Source organism: Aethalodelphis obliquidens, unplaced genomic scaffold (genome assembly GCF_003676395.1).
Source record: "Aethalodelphis obliquidens isolate GAN/ISIS:26980383/991018 unplaced genomic scaffold, ASM367639v1 scaffold13, whole genome shotgun sequence".
Taxonomy (NCBI): domain Eukaryota; kingdom Metazoa; phylum Chordata; class Mammalia; order Artiodactyla; family Delphinidae; genus Aethalodelphis; species Aethalodelphis obliquidens.
The window spans coordinates 29,463,356-29,484,602 of NW_020837957.1; the positions used below are offsets into that span (position 1 = coordinate 29,463,356).

General features: G+C 43.9%; 1 protein-coding gene across 1 annotated transcript in view; it reads right to left on the reverse strand.

Annotated features, from left to right (window-relative positions):
• Positions 1-21,247, reverse strand: part of ABCA4 (ATP binding cassette subfamily A member 4) — a 125,345-nt gene that overhangs the window by 41,056 nt on the left and 63,042 nt on the right. The window contains exons 14-23 of the mRNA XM_027113942.1: positions 15,828-15,893; positions 13,222-13,311; positions 11,276-11,450; positions 9,450-9,581; positions 8,369-8,508; positions 7,742-7,879; positions 6,586-6,779; positions 5,414-5,498; positions 2,453-2,658; positions 2,033-2,081 (exon numbers count right to left, since the gene is read on the reverse strand). Coding sequence (XP_026969743.1) covers positions 2,033-2,081; positions 2,453-2,658; positions 5,414-5,498; positions 6,586-6,779; positions 7,742-7,879; positions 8,369-8,508; positions 9,450-9,581; positions 11,276-11,450; positions 13,222-13,311; positions 15,828-15,893 — 1,275 coding nt within the window. The remainder of the gene's footprint in view (positions 1-2,032; positions 2,082-2,452; positions 2,659-5,413; positions 5,499-6,585; positions 6,780-7,741; positions 7,880-8,368; positions 8,509-9,449; positions 9,582-11,275; positions 11,451-13,221; positions 13,312-15,827; positions 15,894-21,247) is intronic.

Below are 21,247 nucleotides of genomic sequence, written 5' to 3' on the forward strand. Positions count from 1 at the left end.
AGACTTGGTATGTTTTAGCTCATTTAATTCTCTTAATAACCTTAAAAGGTGGATACTATTATCATCCCCATTTTGCATATGAGGAAACTGAGGTACAAAGAAACTAAGTATTAATAAGTACTAGGGATGTAATGTACAACATGATAAAATTAATTAACACTGCAGCATGTTATACACAGAAGTTGTTAAGGGATTGAATCTTAAGAGTTCTCATAAAGAAAAAAAGAAGCTAAGTATTTACCCAAAGCGACTCAATTAGCAAATTACAGAGTTCAGGTTTGATGTTCGGTCTGCTTCACTCTAGAGGCTATGCTCTTAACCCCTACCCTTGACTGTCTCTTTCGAACATTCTATTCTGTGTCCAGAATGACCAGTCTTCTGATGTGTAATTTATTCTTCTAAAAGGACCTAATTATTTATTTATTTATTTATTGGCTGTGTTGGGTCTTCGCTGCTGCGCGCAGGCTTTCTCTAGTTGCGGCGATCGGGGCTACTCTTCATTGCGGTGCGCGGTCTTCCCTTTGCAGTGGCTTCTCTTGTTGCGGAGCACGGGCTCTAGGTGTGCGGGCTTCAGTAGCTGCGGCACACAGACTCAGTAGTTGTGGTGCACAGGCTTAGTTGCTCCACAGCATGTGGGATCTTCCTGGACCAGGGATTGAACCCGTGTTCCCTTCACTGGCAGGCAGATTCTTAACCACTGAGCCACCAGGGACGTCCCAGGACCTAATTATTAAGAAGGAGCATTCTGTGCAGATTAAAGGCCCTGATTCTTGAATCCATCATAGCTTCTAATATAAATTAGCATGTTTTCATTCTGGTTTTGGTTAATGTAAGTTTTTGCCCTTCAGTGAGCTGAGGAAATTTAATTCCTGTGTCTACAAAGCTGGAAAGAAGACCTGGGCCCTGTGGTGAGCTGCTCCCACCCCCTCCAGAGCACTGCACCTTTCTCCCCACTCTGCCTGGATGGCCACCTCTTCTGGCTGCCACACAGCCTAACTGGGTCATGGCACATGTGTGGGCTGATATATTTGACTACTGTTAGTTCTAGGCATAGCTGGGATCACTTACAAAGCAAGATGAAAACAGTGACATAGAGCTAGCACCGGAAACTAACAAAGAGGAAACAGTCTTTGCACACGAAAATACTGCGATATGTTACACTGGGTAGAAAGTGTAACATATCACCATTGGGCACCAATGGCAGGTGCCCAAGACAGCAAATGAGAATTGCCTCACAGCTTTGCCTCTGACCAGAAGAGAGGAAAATGGAATGGGAAGGGAGAAGCCAGGGAGAGCATTTTATCAGAGTGGGTGGATACCTGCTGTTCTATCAGAAGTGGCCTGTGTTGCGGCAGGTAAGCTCTCCTGCATGTCCATCTCCCCAACCTCCACCCCCCACAGTAAAATCCACTGCACTCACGAGTGCTTTGTGTGGCTCTGAGATTTGGTAGAAATCATGGAAGGGGATGGTTGGTGGCCGGGCTCACACATATGGAAGAGAAACCCCCAGAATCCACAGCAATTATGGTCCCCACAGTTTCGAAGCTCCGCAGTGCACTAAATGACGGCTCAGAATAACTTTATCTCCATCTCAAAGAGGCCAGGAGGTCCTAGCTGGCATCTGGGTTGTATTTACTGTCACCATTATCTCTAAGAACTCTGCGAGCTGTCACTCATGCAAGCAGGAGTGGATCAGAGGCCTGGCAGAGATAAGACTAGGAGATGAGGATGGTGATGTGGCAGGAACAGGAGACCAGGAAGGGTGAGAAGCTTGGGGGTGGTGAAGCTCCCAGCCTGCCCTCCTTAAGAATCCTGATTTCGTCTAGAGTCTTCCCACCCAGATCTAATTCCATTTGTCTTTCCTTTGTCAATCAAAGGAACTGAGAGTGCAAAATGCCTGTTATTTTGGGGTCAGATGAAGGCGATGGAGGAGTGTTTCCCTGCTTTGTTGTTTTATGCACTTTTCCTTAGGCTTTCAAGATAGAGCTCGTGGGTGTGGTGAGGGAACAAACTCCACACTCGGGCGCCATACCAGCAAACAGAGGTCTTGACTCACAGTCCTCCGTGACCTTCAGAAAAATCTGTCAAGAAGAAAAAAAGAGAGAATTTGGTTTAGGCATTCCCACTCTCAGAAAAATCTAACCCAAGCTCAATTCTGTTGGGGATTGCTTCATCATAGGAAGAAAATACATTACGACTCTTTGTCTAAGAACATAGTCTTCTATAAATACAAAAGTGTATGCATATGGTGACCACAACTATGTAAAATATGTGTGCGTATGGACAAAGGCAGGAGGAAATAAGCCAAAAATGAAGATAGTTGCTACGCTTGGGTGAGGAATTACGGCTTTTTGCCTTTACAGAATTTCCCTTCTAGACTTTTGTGTTAGACTTTGGCAAAGAACCACCTCTTCTGGTACCTGACAGCAACCACCTGGAATCTCTGCCTTACCTCTTCCAGGGGAGTGTCAGAAATTCCAAAACTGCTGAGCCCCAGGTCACCCAGGGTCTCCTCCAGCTCTCTGAAAAGGCTGGCGTATGCCCTCTGCTTGAAATTCTTATTTGGAAGAAGGAAGATGAGCTCTTGACCAACACATTCCACCAGCTTCGCCTCCGGAACATGGTGGCAAACCATATCCATCAGCTCATTCACATCCCCTAAGACAAGAAGAAAGGCTGACATCAACTCTGCTTTCCAGAACCTGGAAGACTGTGAACTTGCCCAGGTCCCCTACTTTCTTCTGCCTCTCGTTTGAGAAAAGGGCATTTCCTTTCTCGGTAGTGATTCTTGCAGAGGAATAGCGCTCCGTCATGTCTGTTTATAGCTTAGCTGGCCCTGTGATGAGCACTGAAAGGGAGATGGAGATGGAAGCCAACACCCCACCCCCCAACTAGCTGTGTAACCTTGGGGAGCTCATGTAACACTCCTGTGCCAGTTTTCTCCTTTGTTCAATCAAATGTTCTGTTCTTTACAAGCTATGCAACGTTAGGCAGGTCATACCCTTGTTTCTTCATCTGCGTAAAGGGGAAAATAATGGCACCCACTTCATTGTGATTTGTGAGGCTTGGATGCGTTAATATGCATTGAACACTGAGAATGATGTGCCCAGTCCATAGATGAGTGTTAGCTGCTATTGTTACCACGAACATCTCAAGTAAGAAAGCTCTTGTCATCAACGTTGTTCGTTCTTAATCACCACAAGCCTGAGAGAGTCAAAATTGCTTTCATTTTTTGGTCTGGCCCAAGGTATAGGGGACTTGCCCAATATGCACACTCGGCCTTGGTGACCAAGCTGGGTGAGAACTCCCCTTCCTAAATCACACACCCAGGCCTGGTCTAACTTTTGGGAGGCCTGCACCATTTCCCCTGGGATTGCATCTGCCTCCTCAAACAAACAAACAAACAAAACCCTTAATCCCCACCTCACAGGAAATGCAGAAGGGGGTTGAGAAGCTGTGGAAATGGACCATGGGATGGAGTACAGGAAGCACAGCATGGGGTGTGGGGAAGTGTCCAGTATCAAGTATTCACCTGATACACTCATACCATCAGAATTGAATTTTATGCATGAGCATGTGTTACTTTAAAATTAAAAATCTAATTAAAAAATTTAAAGCATGCATTTAAAGAGACAATTCCCTAGCACACTGTCTTGAGAGGCAGGTCAAAGGGGAAGGGATTCTGGGGACTCAGAGCCCAGGTCTTGTGTGTTTCTGCAAGCCATCCTCTCAGAGTCAGGATCACCCAATGAGTTCTTTTCCTTCTTTGTTTTAGAAATGACTCATGTGGAGGGATTTCACAGCTTTCAACCCAAATCCTTCTGCCTAGCTGGACTGGAAGGCTTGTTTTAAGTCAAATATGCAAATTAGACTCAATTGTCTTCAGCTCTGAGATGACTTCATGCTGGGGCCGGAGGGCTCCTCACGGGAGGAAGCAGCTCTGCCCTAACAGCTCTCTAGGGGTCACGTTCATTGTTCTCTTAGGAAGGAAATCGAACCTGAAGCTGCTGGATTCCCAGGAATTGTGTCTTAGACGTGTGTGTCAGCCTTTCCAGCAGCAGTCCTTCAGGGCAGCAGGGCTTTCAGCGTCTGGCAGGGAGGTCTGCGAGTGTGTGTGGTATGTGGGTGTGTGTGTGTGAAAAGCCTTCCAAGGAGCTAATGGGGATTGAAACGATCTTCCGTCTCTTATTTCGGGTCTAACTACTTACTGTGCTTCCCACCCTTCACAGCATCTCTCTTCTATTCAAAGAAAATAAACTTTTATTTAGAAATAAAGTAATATTTAAAAAATTCACCTCAGCCAGCAGGCTCTGTTTCCACCTTAACTTTGGCACACACAGTAATTAAATGTATTCTTTTAAAAAAAATTATTCAGAAAGCAGGGAGGGGCCCATGGCAAGGCAGACTAGGAAAAAGACACAGAAATGTTCTAAAAAGATGTGTTCACGTTCACCACAGGTTCTGTCAGTGCAAAGAGAGGGTGGGAGAGTAAATATGATGCACCTCTGGGCATTTTGCCTCAGCTTTTAAGCGTGGTGCATAAATATTGTCTCGTTTTCTTGTTTCACCAGATTTTAGTTAGAAAAATATTTGTGCTAAGTAGGAAACTTTGTCTTTTCTTTGATAAGCAGCTATTTTCCCCCTTCATTAACTTGGATCAGTACATAGGTTTAGTTTTGCTCGTACTTAGGAATATGGGAAGTGTGGTATTCAAATTGTGAAGACGCCCCGGGGAAAGGATGAGAGGCAAGCACTCAAGGAGAGTGGAAAGAACTGCTGACAAGCACTCTAGGGCAGGAGGTCAGGTCCTGCACGATGAGTGCTTCCACAGCGAGAGCCTCTCTTTGGCATCTTCCTGGAGTGGAGGCACCCCTTATGAGGTCTGACACACTCTAATCCAAGCAAGAACCACTGGAAAACTTGGAAACTGAGAGGAAAGCTGGGCGTGTAACAGGGATGTGCAATATTCCTCAGATTTGGCATCTACACCGTGCAAACTGACTCTCTGGAAAAGTGCACGATGAGGGCTGTGCATCGCCGTGGCTCCACTGTAGGGCTCCAGCTGGCACCTTTAGAACCCCTTTTCTCCAGACACTGAGGAATGTGGCTTGGAGCCAGGCAGGAGGACTCCAGGAGTAGAGGCTTACTATGGACAAGGGCAAGGAGTGAACAAAGACTGGATTCGTCATTAAAAGGAGAGGGCCCTTAGGTCCATGACTTTAACATCCCTTTGGGAACGGAGGAGGAGAAAAAACTCAAAGAAGAAGATGAGCAATTGCATGACTGTGGGCTTGAGAAACACACAGAGTGTTCTATTTGCTCCCACTGAAATGCACGACAGCCGGACACACCCAACAATACCCAGAGATGATCGCCAGACAAGAACTGAGGTACAGTCTGCCTGAGTCCTTACCGTCCAAGACTTGTTCTGGAGTTATCTCATCGACGCAGGATGGACACCTGATGGAGAAACCCTTAGACGCACAGCTGCAGGTCCCCTACAACAGATGGACGTCAGTCACTTCTATAGCATCTCCCTGATGCTCATTGAAGTCACCACCATGCTTTGTTTCTCACGCCAAGTGTAGTCAACACATTTTTCTTCACTGTTTTAATCTATCACTTCATCTGAACATTTTGAAGCTGTGGCTGTTTGATTTTGTTCTGCAGAGTGTGTGAATCAGGCACAGAGAGAACCTTGAAGGACCCCTTTGGCTTGTCATTACTTATGTGAAAGCTATAGGTTGGCCCGTGCAAGACATTCTGCTTTTCCCTCCCCAGGGATGCATGCTGGGCTGTGGAAGTCTATCCAGGACTGGAAAACCCAGAAGCAGCCAGACGCTTAAACTACAGGGGCCAGAGGCATAAATAATGCTACAATAAAATAAGCATGACAAAACAACTTGAATGTGAGCAATGCCTTTCTCAATGAGCCCAAAGCACATTTATAATACTTTATCTCACTTATCTTCACCACAACCCCAAGAAGCAGAGAGGCAATTGTCAGTTTCATTTTCTATGTGGAAAATACCCCACAACAATGAGGAATTAAGGAATTTGCCTAGGATGACACAGTTTGTCCACCTTGCAGCCCAGACCTGAACCTGGGGCTCCTAACATGCTGAGTTGGTCTCTGCTGGTTGGTATTTTTTCACTTCACCATTTTCAGGTTATAGTTATCAGGAAATCTTTTTCTTAGCTTTCATTTACCAATGAAATTTGGGTTTAATTAGGGAACATAAATGTTGGAATGAAAAAAGGAACTTAAACAACTACTGTCCTTTAATTAGTGTAACCTCGCAGAATAAGTCACTCCCTTCTATGTTGCACCAAACCACGTGTGCAGTTTAGGATTCTGGCCTATAATAATCAGAGGTCGTTTAAAACTAGTTGTTTTATTTGGGGTAAAGCATCTCTGCAGGGGAGTTCAAAACGCCCTTTTATCAAAATCTACAAATGGTTCCAGAAACAAAGAGGTCAGTTCTGCTGGCTGGAGTCTGATTTAGGTAGAAGTCCAGAAGGACAGCACCACACTGTGTGTTCCTTCTCACCCAGGACAGGCTCTTTCCCTGGACAGACACAAACCTTACAGCCTCCTCCTTGGCCCTGGATGGTCTTCATCTTGCGCACCAAGGTTAAGTAGAAGCCTGTGCCAAAGCAGTTCTTTAGGAAGAGCGGTGTGCCGGAGCAGTAGAGTCGTCCCCGGGCTATGATGGCGATGCGGTCCCCGAGGATGTCGGCCTCGTCCATGTGGTGAGTGGACATGATGATGGTTCTGCCTGCAAGGGCAGGGGTCAGGGGAATCACCAGGCAGGCCTGGGCCAGGTGTGGATGGGAGAGGATGTATGGCAAGCTTCCCATTATATGGGTTGCAAAAACTGGGAGTTAATAAATAAAAACAAGTTTTCTGCAATAAAGTCTAGAATATTAGAATAAAAACGAAAACAGCTAACGTTTTTAGCATCCTGCATATTGTAAAGCACTGTTTCACGGATTATTTCTTCATCAGACATAGGACCTGATGCAAATAAATCACCATATATGGGACATGGTTATTATAGTCAGTCAGCATCTTCTGAGTTCTATATGTGTATTCTCTGGGTCATTAAGCACTGCATTTATCATCTTTGCAAAGAACACACACACACACACACACACACACACACACACTCTCTCTCTCTCTCTCTCTCTCTCTCTCTCTCTCTTTGATACTAGCTGGAGATGTCATTGAAAGAAAATGGTAATGAGGATTCCAGGAAGGCAAATCGACCGCGGGATTGAACCACACCACCACTTTTACGGACACTAGCTCTGCTTGCTGTCTCTTCTGCATCTGTACCTCTGGTTGCACATGCCACGACAGAGGAGGAAATGTCACACTTTGAGACATCTCCATCTGCAGCAGTCCTCTGCAGCACTGAACACAGGCTCACTGCCCTCACACCTGGTTTCCAAGGGGGAATTTCACTAGAGCTGCTCCCATTGTTTCAGACAGAAGGGCTGCAGGTCGAGAGAACTTTCTAGAGCATTTTGGGAAATAGGCTGCTTCATCAGTAACTCCCTGCTTGTACTTGTGCAAAATATCTCAGGAGGCTTCATCTAGAACTTATAGACTCCCCCAAGCCAGTGATAAAGCCCCGTCTGAGTACAGCTGTGGCCCTTACAAAATCCTAGGTGTGAGAGAGTGGAGAGCACCCATAAAGCCTCAGTGAGAGCACCGGCGATGCACAGTGGCCATTACCTGAGCGGTATTTCAGGAGCAGGTCCCAGATGGAGCGCCTCGAGTAGGGATCCACCCCAGAGGTGGGCTCATCCAGAACCACCACCTTGGCATCTCCCACGAAGGCAATGGCAACGGACAGCTTCCTCTGCATGCCACCTAGAGGTACAAGGCGGCAGGGTCACGGGAGCTGTGGACAATTGGAAGAGAAAGGCCCAGGGCTGACCTCATAAGGAGGGCACCTTAGATCCAGCAGCAGCTTGATGCTGCCTCCTGAGATATTCACACAGTGTTCAAAACTCCAGTGGCACAGGCCTCGTAATGCAGGAAAGAAAATCCCTGCCTCCTAGGGTCAGACCATTTGAAGACTGTTCTCACCTTTGAGTTCAAACACACAAACATCAGAGCAAATACAGCCCAGGCTGCTGCAAGATAGTGCTTCATGTGGGAAATAATCCAGAGGTGGGTTGGTCTTAGATGGTCAGAATAACTTTATAGAATGTTCCAACCCTTAGGAGCTCTCCTGTTATAGGCCTAAGAATATACACACATACACACACATGCACACAGGCAGATGCACAAGGCCCTGTGCGCTGGGAAACCATGGATATGCCATCTGAAGCGCTGTCTCTTCCCAACACCAAGCACCTGAGAGATCCTGCGCTTCTTCGTTCCTCTTGTGGTGGAGGCCCGTGTCCTCCAGCATGGCTTCCATCTCCAGCTGGGCCTCCTCCCAGGACCTCCCTTTCAGCTGCGCGTAGAATAGGATGTGTTCAGCCACTGTGAGACTATAGGGACGGGGCAATGAGAAAGGCAATGTGCTCAGCAATTCCACTTCTAGCAATTTACCTCATAGAAATAATTAAAGATGAGCACAAAGATTTAGCAATCACGATGTTCATCATGGTGTTGTTTATAATAGAAAAATGAAACAAAATACCAACCCTGCCAAAATATCTAAGACAGCTGAAATAGCACATTATACAACGGAATAGTATGTACACATTAAAACTTACTGCATAGAAGAATATGTAATAGCACGAAAAGATGTTCATGATATCTTAGGTTTAAAAAAGCAATCACATTTAAAAAAACAGGTTACAAAATGGTATGCAGAGTTTTATTCTCCTTTATAATTTTAAAGTATATATGTATATCTATACATGTATAAGAGAAAAATTATATATCAAGGTGTTAACAGTGGTTTTCTATGGCTGGTGAAATTACAGGTGACTTTTATTTTTTGTTTTAATCTATATTTCCTTCCTTCCCGTCTTCCCTCCTTCTTTCCTTCAATGACTGTATATAACTTTTTAGATAAGAAATAAAAGTTTGGGAAAAAAGCAACTGAAAAGCTTCCTCAAAAGTCAGTTTTTAATGCCTGGCTGAAGAGGAAAAAAGGAGCGATGGTCTCCTCTCTGGTCCCTGAAAGGGACCAGACTTCTGGGCAAGTACTGAGCAAGGGGCCCCGGGACCAGCCCCCCTGAGAGAGAGAAGGCAGCACCACTCTTCTGAGCAGGAAGAGCTCAGCTCTGAGTGCCAGAGGCACAGTCACATGCATGTCTCGTTGCAAGCAGGACAAAGGACCCCGAAGGTGGGGGAAGCCAAAGCAGAGTACTGCCTTCTGCCCCCAGAGCTGGCATCCCTCAGCTGCGCTCTAGAGAACATGTTGTTGGAGGGCAAGGTGAGGTTAGGGCATGGGGAGGGTCTCAGTTCCTGTTCTACTTACTGGTGGAACAGGATGTTGTGCTGTGGACACATGCCAAGGCTCTGCCGGATAGCATCCAGGCTGGTTTCAATGTCCTTTCCCCTAATGAGCACAGTCCCGGATGTCGGTGGCAACAGACCCGTCAGGATGGACCTGCCAAACGCAGGAGTCAGTGGTTGAAAGGCTGGCCTTTAGGAAGGCCTTGGGATAGCAGCCTCCACCCCAGGGTCGGTGATTCTGACCCTCAGTTAAACCCCAACCATCATCAGCTGCAGGAACCAACAGTTTCCTGTACGGGGCTTAGCACCAGTGTGTACGTCCAGGCCCCTAGGAGGATGAGCACATCCGCCTTCCTTCTCTGCTTCACTTATTTCCTAGTTCTTTCAGGCAAGCACTGATGGGTGTACACTGATTCCCAGCTGTAGAATGCTCACTTGCAGCTGGAGATCCCTCCCCAACTCAGCCATCACAGCTCCTGGCGCTGTAGGGGGCTCAGTTAAAGGTATCCAGCCCATGGGTCCAAGTTTTGCCTGATGTCACCATTACGAAAGGCAAGGTCTTATTGAGAAGCCGAAGCGTTCAACGTGTATTTGTTGATTAACTGATTGAACCCAGGCCTGGGAATTATCACAATAATTTTGGATCCAAAATAATAAAAAGCCCAATAGTAATGTTGATTTATTTTGTAAAATGGGAAATGACGACGCCCACCTCATGGGGTTTTTTTTGGGAGGATTAAATATAGTTAATACCTGTAAAGCACTTAGAACAATGCCAGAATAAAGGAAGACTCAAAAATATTATATTACTTCTATTGAACGTTGTGTTCTGGCCACCAGGGGACATTGCATTTCACATTCATGAAGTAATGTGTTTGCCTTTGGGGTCCTGACAGGGCTTGGGGCTCTCTGACCATATTAGTTAACAAGGAGAGAAATCAGCTAACCCTCCCAGCTCTGTCCCTGAGCCAGATACAATCTCAGGCTCTCTGAACTGGCCTGTTGATCGACCACTAGAGGGAAACAGAACCAAGTATAATGGCACCAGCCCCACATTCCATTCACACTGAACCGCCCTCAGAGAACATTCCAATGCAGGGTGTACACAGCTGTTCCTTCCTGGGGCTCTCTAAGAAGCCAAAGGACCTGACAACTGCGTTCATATGGGTTCCCTGCCCTGCTGCTCCTCGGGAAACCTTAGCTGGCCCTGTTTTCCTTCGCAGCAGATGACACTCAGGGCCCTTAGAAAAGTGAGGGGAGCTTCCTGACCTGAGGAGTCCATGCAGAGCCTTCATCTTCCCTGAACTTAGTTTTCAGTTGCCAGGCAGTTACCCCACAGCCCCTTTTAACTTTCTCCAGAACTACCACCAACCCTCATAGGTAGGAAAAGGGATGCTCTCTGAAAGTAAATAGCGCTCTACAGACAGAGGGCATGTGATGGTGGTGGCCACGACTTTATCACCACCATCATGACGGCAAAGCTGGGGAGGCTGGGGGTAGGGAGGCCGGCTTGCAGCATCAAAGACAAGAGACAATTTTGGGAGGATCTGGCTCTTGCCCCCAGGGAACCATTACAACTTGGTGACCTTGGGAAAGTCACTTCAGCTCTCTGGATGTCCACTTCCCTGGCACAAAGGGGGCAATAAACTTACTACTCCACCTCTGTCTCCAATTTCATGTGAGGATCAAATAAAACAATATATGAGAATAAGCTTTGAAAACTGCATTGTACTTAACACCTTCCTGGGACACAAATACTGGCACATTTTTGTCACTAAAACTCAATGGGAAAGAATAGACTGAAGCTAAAAGAGGAAGAAGAGAGCCAGAAAACGACTAGAGACTCACAAGGTCGTGGTTTTCCCTGCTCCATTGTGACCGAGAAACGCGGTGATCTGGTTTTCATAGAAGGTAATGTTAAGACGGTCCACAGCTGGCCTGCCATGGTGCTCAAAAATCTTTACCAGATTCTTCACACACACCCCGGGAACCAAGCCTGGGAGCTCACGTTCAAAGAAGCAGTCTTGTTGGAAAAAATGAACATGATGTTAACAATGCCTTAGTGTACACATTTCCCAAGGTTCTTTCTTCAGACTATTGTCTTCTGCCCCCATGTCATTAGCTATGACCTTTGTAAGGATGACTACAGAGTAATAATGGTAATAATAGTGGCCAACATTTATTGAAAGGTTACTCTGTGCCAGGCATTATTTCAAGTGTCTTATATGGATTTCCTCATTTCACCCTTACTACAGCCCTAGGGGAATAGATATTACTGTGCCCATTTCTATTACTGAGGACACCTAAGACACAAGAGACATGAAGAGTCCAATCAAAGTCTCATGGCTTATGAGTGGCAGACCTGGGATTCAAACCCAGACTGCACGCACTGTCTGTATGGAGAGTTAGCCCTAAGCTCAGCCTTCAATCCCAGGTCCTCATTTCGGATAGTCTGCTGGGCATTTCCTCATGGGTTTCTTGTAACAGCTCAGGCTCCTCATTTTCTTCCCCAAACAACATTTTCCTTCAGACTGTCCTATGTTCATTCTTGGAGCTGCCGTTCTCCTGGTCACCTTGGCTCACATCTTTGAGCCAACTATGACTGAAACTGAATTCTTGCTCCTCAGAACTCCAGAGTTTCTCCAGTTAGGGTGGGACAGTCCACTCTTCTTCACTCTTTTCCCTCAAACTCTGTCCCTCCACTTTTCGACTTCCACACCCCCCTACGGTGTGAGGTCCACTTGGTGTTCACTTCTGCCTGTCCTCCAGTCTCTCCCTGCTTTAGTTCACTCTATACAGCGTCACTTAATTTGTCATCTTAATATTGTAGTTCTGAGCACTTCCTCCCCTGCCAAAAAAAAAAAAAAAAAATCCCGTTGCTTCTTCTCTCTGTGCCTCCTGGTCTCGCCTAAAACTGAGGTGGGACCAGCCCCCAATCCCCTGATTTTGGTCTTGGAATTACACTCTGGGAGAAGGGTCTTCCCACAAGTTCTGCTGACTGGAAACCACAGGAGCCACAGGTCTCTGACCTCAGCTTTGCGAAATGGCACCTGGGATGGACCAGAGGCATGGAGGCTGGACCCTCTCATGAAACATCAGGTGAAGTCCAGAGGCCATGCTGCCTCTCTAAACCCAGGGTAAGGATAGCAACAGCATTTAGTATCCACAGAGAAATTCATATGCTTAAAGAATAGAGAACATGGTGCGGGGGGAAGTATAGAACTGGTTCAAGAGGGAAGGTAAGGGAGGCAAAGGCCAGGGGAACACTTGCAAACTTAGTCCATGGGTTGAGGAATTATTAGGTAACTTCCACGGTCAGGAAAGGCTTTTGATGGCTTGAATGAATGGACTTCTAGATTTGTAAACCACGAATGAAATGTAGTCAGCTCCTTTAGACTCTTTCCCCCTGTGCACAGGAGCATTTATTTTTGTCTTTCCTTATAGCTCATATCCGCTTTAAGACCTAGTGACCCAAGTTATTGTTCTTGCTAAATCCTCGGAAGTCAGCACATTTGTGCAATTCACTTGGGGTTTGCCTAACAAGGGCACAAACACACCACATACTTTGGATTTGCTTTCTCCAGGAAATATGCGTTCATGTCTGGCTGGACCATTCATTCCGCACATGTGCAGCTGGACTCTTGAGAAGGTATTAGGTTTAACCCTTGTCAACAGAGACAGTCAGTTTCCTGGGTTCCATTTCACCCCAGTCACGAGGTGTTTTACTCTGGCTCTGTGCAGTGTTCTAAGCCTTTTCCTTGCCTCTGTTCTGCATTCTTTATTGAGGTTTTTACCATTTATTCCTGCTGGGTGTTCTGGGTCCTCCATTTCCTCTGTTACAGGTTCCGTCTTTTCCAAGGCCCTTTCTTCTCTGGTTGAACACCCTGCACCAACCAGAAGCCACTGTTACTCTCCTGGTGAGACATGAGAATCAGGAAAGGCAGGAAAGGAGGGGAAAAGAAGGCGGAGCAGAGTTTCCTACCATAGCTGGAAAACACAGCTCCCTCAGAAGGCCAAGTTGGCATTCCCAGGACAAGCCCCGAGCAAGGCTTTGCCAACCTCTGACCTGAGGGACTGTGAAGTTCCGGCAGTGGCTGGAAGGGCCTCCCAGCTGGCTGATTTGGCAACCTTCGCTGAGCCCAGAGGGAGTTTTGTAACAGGAGTTTCACACATCCTCTTAAAATGCCAGGAGGAGCCCACAATGTCAGACATTGTGATTAAAAAAAAAAAAAAAAATTAACAAAAAATTAACTTTGAAATGGGTTAATTTTCTTTAGCTCATTAACAGTATTTTTCACTCCAATCCAAAACATGTCAAAGTCATGATGAACCTTGAGTAAAAGTCCATTCAAGCTGATATGATGGGCAGCCAGACCGAGACATCGTTTACTTGAGGAATCTACTTTTATGGGCATTCATGTATTTGGAGATTAATACCAGAGTTGAGTCTGGTTGACGTACAGGCTTGCACAAATTGTGAATTGCGGTGTAAACACACAAACGTTCTCACACTCACACATACACCTACCTCCCCCCCACACTCCCAAAGAGGCACTTTTTGTAAACTTGGCATTTGGTTTAAAAGGATATCAGGACATCCTGAAAGCGGAAGAGAAGCAGAAAAGCAAGCCGGCCAGAGAAGAAAGCAGGGGCAGGAGGAAACCATTGTCGCCAAGCATCTAAAGGCTCTGGCCTCAAGGGCACATACATGAGCAGGGTGGATTTTTCAATGCAGCAGCCCACCAGGGCCTCTCTGTCCACACCGCTGCCTGTACATTTGCAGGCTGTGTGGTGGAGTGGCAAGTAATGGGCCTGGTGGTCAGGGACCCACCCCCTCCAGTACTTCTGTTTTCTGAAGGACTTTAAATCTACTGCCCACAGTTCCTTTGATCTCTTTACTAGCTATCATACTGCACTAATGTGTAATAATAAAATAGCAGGGGGAGATATTCTTCTAGTCACTGGAGTGAGTTCCTTGCCAGGAAACGTATGTCCCAGTTCCAGATTTTGTCCCAAGTGAATAATGGGAACCGGGTAAGACACTGGCTATCTCTTGGGTTCCATGTCTTCATCTGTGAAAGGAGGGGTTTCAGTGGAAAAACTCACCTCTTTTCTAATTTTAGAGAAATTTAGGAATCTATTTCCGTCTAGCCTGTGAGACAGGTGAAAAACATTTGGTTTCTGTTGGCAAAAGCATGACTCATTTTTGAAGGAGCACATTTGTCTTAAGATTTCTCTTTTCTTTTTTTTTTTTAGAGGCAGCTTATCTGCTGAGATTATAGAGGGGAAAAAATGCCCACAAGTCCTGATATTCATTGAAATTAGAAACATTCCAGGAACAGACTTCTGTGTTGAAAATTCCCATTTATGATGGGTTATAATTTTATTACAGTGGAAATTTAAAAGTTTATAGATAGACAAGAAAGACAGACAAGCCAACATAATGGAAAAAACAAACAAACTGAGCTGTTGAAGTGCTGTTTGTTCGAACCATTAAAAAAAAGGCAACCCCCCCCACCCCAAAACTTTTAAAGGTCCTAGGCTAATCGCCTAGAGAAAACAAACATCTATCTTAGTGCTTAAAGGATAAATCCTGGCCCAGGCCCAATAGTACAAAGCAAAGAGCAGGCAGGTGAGGAACAAACAGATTGGAAAGCATTTCCTTTGCTTCCAGAAACTCCTAGCTCCAGGGGAGTCCCCAGCTCTCAGCTCTGGAATTTCTCTGCCTCCTCATACCTCACAAGAGTCTGTGGTTTCCCCCCAATTCTAGAACTCTCCTTTGGCCTCCCATCCTATTCAGGAGGAAAGGTAAATTTTATCTAGGATGCATTCTGGGCAAATGTCCTTTTAACCCTCTTTCCCAACCAGAGGAAAGACCAATACTAAGAGAATCTGGGAGTATTTGCCTTGAAGATCACAGCTCTGCCCCAGCCTCCAGATGGGCCCTTCCTTTGGGAAAATAAATTCATTTATATTTGAAAAAGTAGAGAGGAATAAAAAAGCAGATGAGGGGAGGCAGCAGAAGATGAATGTAAAGATTCCTCTGTGATTCTCTGGATCTGTTTGCTTTGAACTGAGAAGTTGCAAAACTTATTTGCACCCTGAAGTGGTCTGGCCTTCTTTTAAGAGTGTGCTTTAATCTACTGGGCATGACCAGGACTCAAGGGTTTATCAATGCTCAGCCATCACCCTGGCCCAGTGACTCACAAAATATGGGCTCCCAGAGGCTGTGATGCTACACCAAGGAGCAGAGCCCTCAGCAGACAGCTAACCAATCAGGAATCTCACACTTCACGTAAGAGCCACCTCTACAATGCACACACATTCCACGCAGAGCCAAAGGAGCTAAGTTCAAACATTTGTTTTACTTTTTTTAATTAAAAAATTAAAAATAACTTACCTTCACCACCTTGCCAATAAGACTCTTGTAGAAGGAAGTACCAAGGAAGTGGGGTTCCATAGTCCCCTAAAAATAGACAGGCAAATGAAGAGAAAAAGCCTAAGTAGCTCCACCTTACCACAGTTGTATAGGATCTAGAATTTATCTACCCGAACCTCAGATTGTAACTGTAGATATTTATAGCTCATAAGCATTACGTGGCTATCCACATGCTTCCTCCAAGACTACTTCTTCTAATATGTTTTAATTCAAAAAGTCATGTTTTGGGGGTGAAACTGGCAACACTAAGACTAATGATCTTGGCTGACATTAGTTTTCTAAGAAAAAAGAATCTAAGCATACCCCCCTTTTTTTTCACATATTCTTATTCTATTTTATTGTTATTTTTTGAAATATAAATTTATTTATTTATTTATCTTTGGCTGCGTTGGGTCTCGTTGCTGCGTGCGGGCTTTCTCTAGTTGCCGTGAGCAGGGGCTACTCTTTGTTGCGGTGCGCAAGCTTCTCGTTGCAGTGGCTTCTCTTGCTGCAGAGCATGGGCTCTAGAGCGCAGGCTCAGTAGTTGTGGCGCATGGGCTTAGTTGCTCCACGGCATGTGGGATATTCCCGGACCAGGGATCAAACCCATGTCCCTTGCTTTGGCAGGCAGATTTTTAACCACTGTGCCACCAGTGAAGTCCCAAGCATACCCCTTTTCAACAGTTACCAGATAATAATAATAATGATGATAATCACTAACATTTGTTGAATGCTCTTTCTGTGTCAGACATAACTGTAAGTGCTTTCTATGTGCTAAATAATTTAATCTTCAAAACAACACAAGGGGATAGGTAGTATTACGATTCTTGTCAATAAGGAAATTAAGGCACACTGAGTTTGAAGCATCTGCCCAAGGTCAAAACAAGATATGTTGAGGTGTGTGGTGGAATACAAAATAATACTTGGTGTTTGTCCTCATTTCCTGGCACAGAGCTCCTAAAACCATTGGAGTTTCCTGAGTAATAGGAATGCCTTTTGTTATTCATAATAGTTCATTATTAGTGTGAAGAAATGCAAGAGATTTTTGTGCGTGGAATTTGTATTCTGCAATTTTACTGAATTTTTAAATTAGTTCTAACAGTTTTTTTGATGGAGTCTTTAGGGTTTTCTACATATAAAATAATGTCATCTACAAATGTTACAGTTGTACTTCCTTCCCAATTTGGATGCCTTTTATTTCTTTTTTTGTCTGATTGCTGTGGCTAGGACTTCCAATACTATGCTGAATAGAAATGGCGAGTGGGCATCCTTGTCTTGTTCTTGATCTTAGAGGAAAAGCTTTTCAGCTTTTCACTGTTGAGTATGATGTTAGCTGTGGGGCTGTCATACATGGCCTTTATCATGTTGAGATATGTTCTCTATGTACCCACTTTGCTTACAGATTTTATCATAAATGGGTGCTGAATTTTGTCAAGTGCTTTTTCGGCATCTATTGAGAGGATCATATGGTTTTTATGTTTTGTTTTGTTAATGTGGTCTATCACATTGATTGATATGTGGACATTGAACCATTCTTGTATCCCTGGATTAAATGCCACTTGATCATGCGTTATGATCCTTTTAATGTATTACTGAATCTGATTTTCTAATGTTTATTGAGGATTTTTCCATCTTTGTTCATCAGGGATACTGGCCTGTAGTTCTCTTTTCTTGTGGTGTTTGGTTTTCCTGTCAGGGTAACGTTGGCCTCGCAAATTGTGTCTGGAAGAGTCTTCTTTCTTTTTTTTCTTGGTGAGTTTAACTAAAGTTTTGTCAATTTTATCCTTTCAAAGAACCAGCTCTTTCCTATTGTCTTTTTAGTCATTTCATTTATTTCTGCTCTAAGCTTTGTTGTTTCCTTCCTTCTACTTTGGGCTTCTATTTTTCTTCTTTTTCTAGCTTCTTGAGGTGTAAAGTCAGGTTGTCTATTTGAGACTTTTCTTGTTTCTTGAGGTAGGCACTTATTGCTATGAACTTCCCTCTTAGAACTGCTTTTGCTGCATTCCATAAATTTTGGTATGTAACATTTCCATTTTTTATTTGTCACAAGGTATTTTTTTTATTAATCTGATTTCTTCTTTGACTCATTGGTTATTTTAGCATGTTGTTTAATCTTCATATGTTCATTAATTTTCCAGTTTTCTTTGTATAATTAATTTCTAGTTTCATACCACTGTGATCAGAAAAGCTGCTTAATACGATTTAAACCCTCTTAAACTTAAGACTTGTTTTGTGGCCTAACATATGACCTATGTCAGAAATGTTCCATGTACTCTTCAGAAAAATGTTTATTCTGTTGCTTTTAGATGGAATGTTCTGTAAGTATCTGTTAAGTCCATCTGGTCTAACATGTTGTTTAAGGCCAATGTTTCTTTATTGCTTTTCCATCTGGATGGTCTATCCATTGATGTAAGTGGGATATTAAAATCCACTACTATTATATTTCTGTCTATTTCTCCTTTTAGGTCTGTTAATATTTGCTTTACATATTTAGTGCTTCTATGTTGGGTGCATAAATATTTACAAATGTTATACCCTCTTGTTGGATTGACCCCTTTATCATGATGTAATGCCTTCCTTCATCTCCTATTACAGTCTTTGTTTTGAAGTCTATTTGTCTGATATAAGAATAGCTACTTTGGGTTTCCATTTCCAAGGAATATTTTTTCCCATCCGTTCATTTTCAGTCTTTGTTTGTCTTTATATCTAAATTGTGTCTGTTGTAGGCAGCATATAAATGGGTCTTGTTGTTGTTTTTCTTTATCCATTCAGTTACTCTATGTCTTTTGATTGAAGAATTTAGTCATTTACATTTAAAGTAATTATTGGTAGGAATGTGCTTATTGCCATTCTGTTAATTGTTTTTGCTGTTTTTGTAGCTCCTCTCTGTTCCTTTCTTCTTCTTTTATTCTCTTTGTGGTTTGAGAACTTTCTTCAGTGGTATGCTTAGTTAGATTCATTTGTCTTTCTCTTTTATGTACTCATTATAGATTTTTGTAGTTACCATGAAGCTTACATGTAAAAACTTATACCTGTAACAGTTTAAGTTGATAACAACTTAAGTTGATCCCATTCTGAAGCTCAACATTTTTACCCTCCCCTCCACATTTTATGTTTTTGATGTCACGTTTTACATCTTTTCCTCTGTGTATCCCTTAACAAATTATTGTAATCAGTTATTTTTACTACTTTTGTCTTTTAACCTTCCTACTAGTTTTATAAGTAGTTCATCTACTACCTTTACTATATATTTACTTTTCCAGTGATATTTATTCTTTCACATGTTACTAATTAGCATCCCTCCTTTTCAGCTTAAAGGAGTCCCTTTAACATTTCTTATAAGGCCAGTTTAGTGATGATGAACTCCTTTAGCTTTTGCTTGTGGAAAATGCTTTCTCTCTCCTTCAAGTCTGAATAGTAACTTTGCCAGAGAGGACTTCTGGCTGGAAGTTTTTTTGTTTTGTTTTGTTTTCTTATAGCACTTTGAATATATTGTGCTACTCCCTTCTAGCCTGCAAAGTTCGTGCTGAAAAATCCACTGATGGTCTTACAGGGGCTCCCTTGTACATGACAAGTTGATTTTCTCTTGCTCCTTTTAATATTCTCTCCTTGTCTTTAGCCTTTGACATTTTAATTATAAAGTGTCTTGGTGTGGGTCTCTTTGGGTTCATCTGTTTTGGAACTCTCTGGGTTTCCTGGATCTGAATGACTATTTCCTTCCCCAAGTTAGGGAAGTTTTCAGCCATTATTTCTTCAAATAAGATTTCTGTCCCTTTCTCTCTTCTCCTTCTGGGAGGCCTATAATGTAAGTGTTGGTCTGTTTGATATTATCCTGTAAGTCCTTTAAGCTATCTTCACATTTTAAAAATTCTTTTTTCTTTTTGCTACTCCAATTGAGTGAGTTCCATTGCCTTGTCTTTCAGTTGACTTATCCTTTCTTCTGCTTCATCTGGTCTTTTGTTGAGCCCCTCTAGAGTATTTTTCAGTTAGTTATTGCATTCTTCAGCTCTGTGACTTCTATTTGGTACCTTCTTATATTTTCCATCTCTTTGTTGAAGTTCTTGCCTTGTCCATCTATTCCTCCTCAGTTTGGGTGAGCAGCTTTATGAACATTACTTTGAACTTCTATCATGTAAATTTTTATCTCCATTTCATTAAGTTTTTTTTCTTAAGTTTTATCTTGTTTTTTCATTTGTAACATATCCCTCTGTTTCTTCATTTTGCTTGACTCTCTGTGTTGGCTTCTATACAGTAAATGAAACAATCACTTCTCCCTGTCTTGAAGGAGTGGCTTGATGTAGGAGATGAAACTTTTTGTTCAGCCCTACCCCAGCTCTAGTTGTCCCTCAAACCTCTGTGTTTGTCCAAGCAATCTATTATATTTTTAATAGCTCCTGGTAGTTGAGGATGTACTAAGACCTGTCAGTGTCTCAAAGGGGAGGACAGCAGCACCTAGATGCCAGGTGACTGGAAGCCAGACCCTTAGGCAGCAGCTTTTATAAGTATTCAAATGTATACAGTCCTAAGGGGCCACAAACTTATGTCTCACTGGTCACCAGAGCCAGATGATCTGGAGGTGTCCCCTGGGTGGCAATCACAAAAATCCAGGCTCCAGACAAGTGCATAAACTCCTTTCTGGGAGATACTGGTGAGCTGGAGTAGAGCAGTGTGAGAGTGCCAAGATGGCATCCACAGCCTGCGTTCCTTGAGAGCTGCTCTGTAGGCCACTAAATATGTGCCAAACCTGAAGCCTTCCCCTCAGTCCAAAGATCCAGGACAAGCAAAGCAGCCCCTCACAGAAAGATTGGTGTGTATTCCTCAGTCCACTGTCTGTGCAGTGCCCTGTGGGTGGTAGCTTGCCAAGAACCATCCTTCTGATTGCCACAGTCCATGGAACCCAAGAACCCAAGCTACTCCAGCCTCAGAGTCAGGCAATCAAGGGATGTCCTCTGGATGTCAGCTACAAAAATCAGGTGCCACATGCATGTAAAGATCCCTTCCAGGAGACACTGACACTCTGGAGCATGGCAAAGGGAGAGCACAAAGATAGTGCCCACACTCCGAGGACTGGAAAGGGTTACAGTTAACCCCGAGATGCATGTTTAATTAGAAACCTATCCCTTAGGCCACAATCATGAGGATTAGCTAATAGGCCTTCTTCACAGAAAGACTTAGCTCCTGAGTCTGTTGCCTCTTACTGTGCCCTGGTGGTGACAGCTGTTTAAGAACTCTTTCTTCATTGATTACAGTCCTGTGGGATCCACTAGCATAAGCCCCACTGGCCACCAGAGTCAGGAGATATAAAGGTGTCCCCTGGCAGCAGTCACAAAAACCAGGTCACCAGATAGGGATATGAGCTCCTTTCTGGGTGACACCAATTATTACAGTCCCAAGTGACCAGG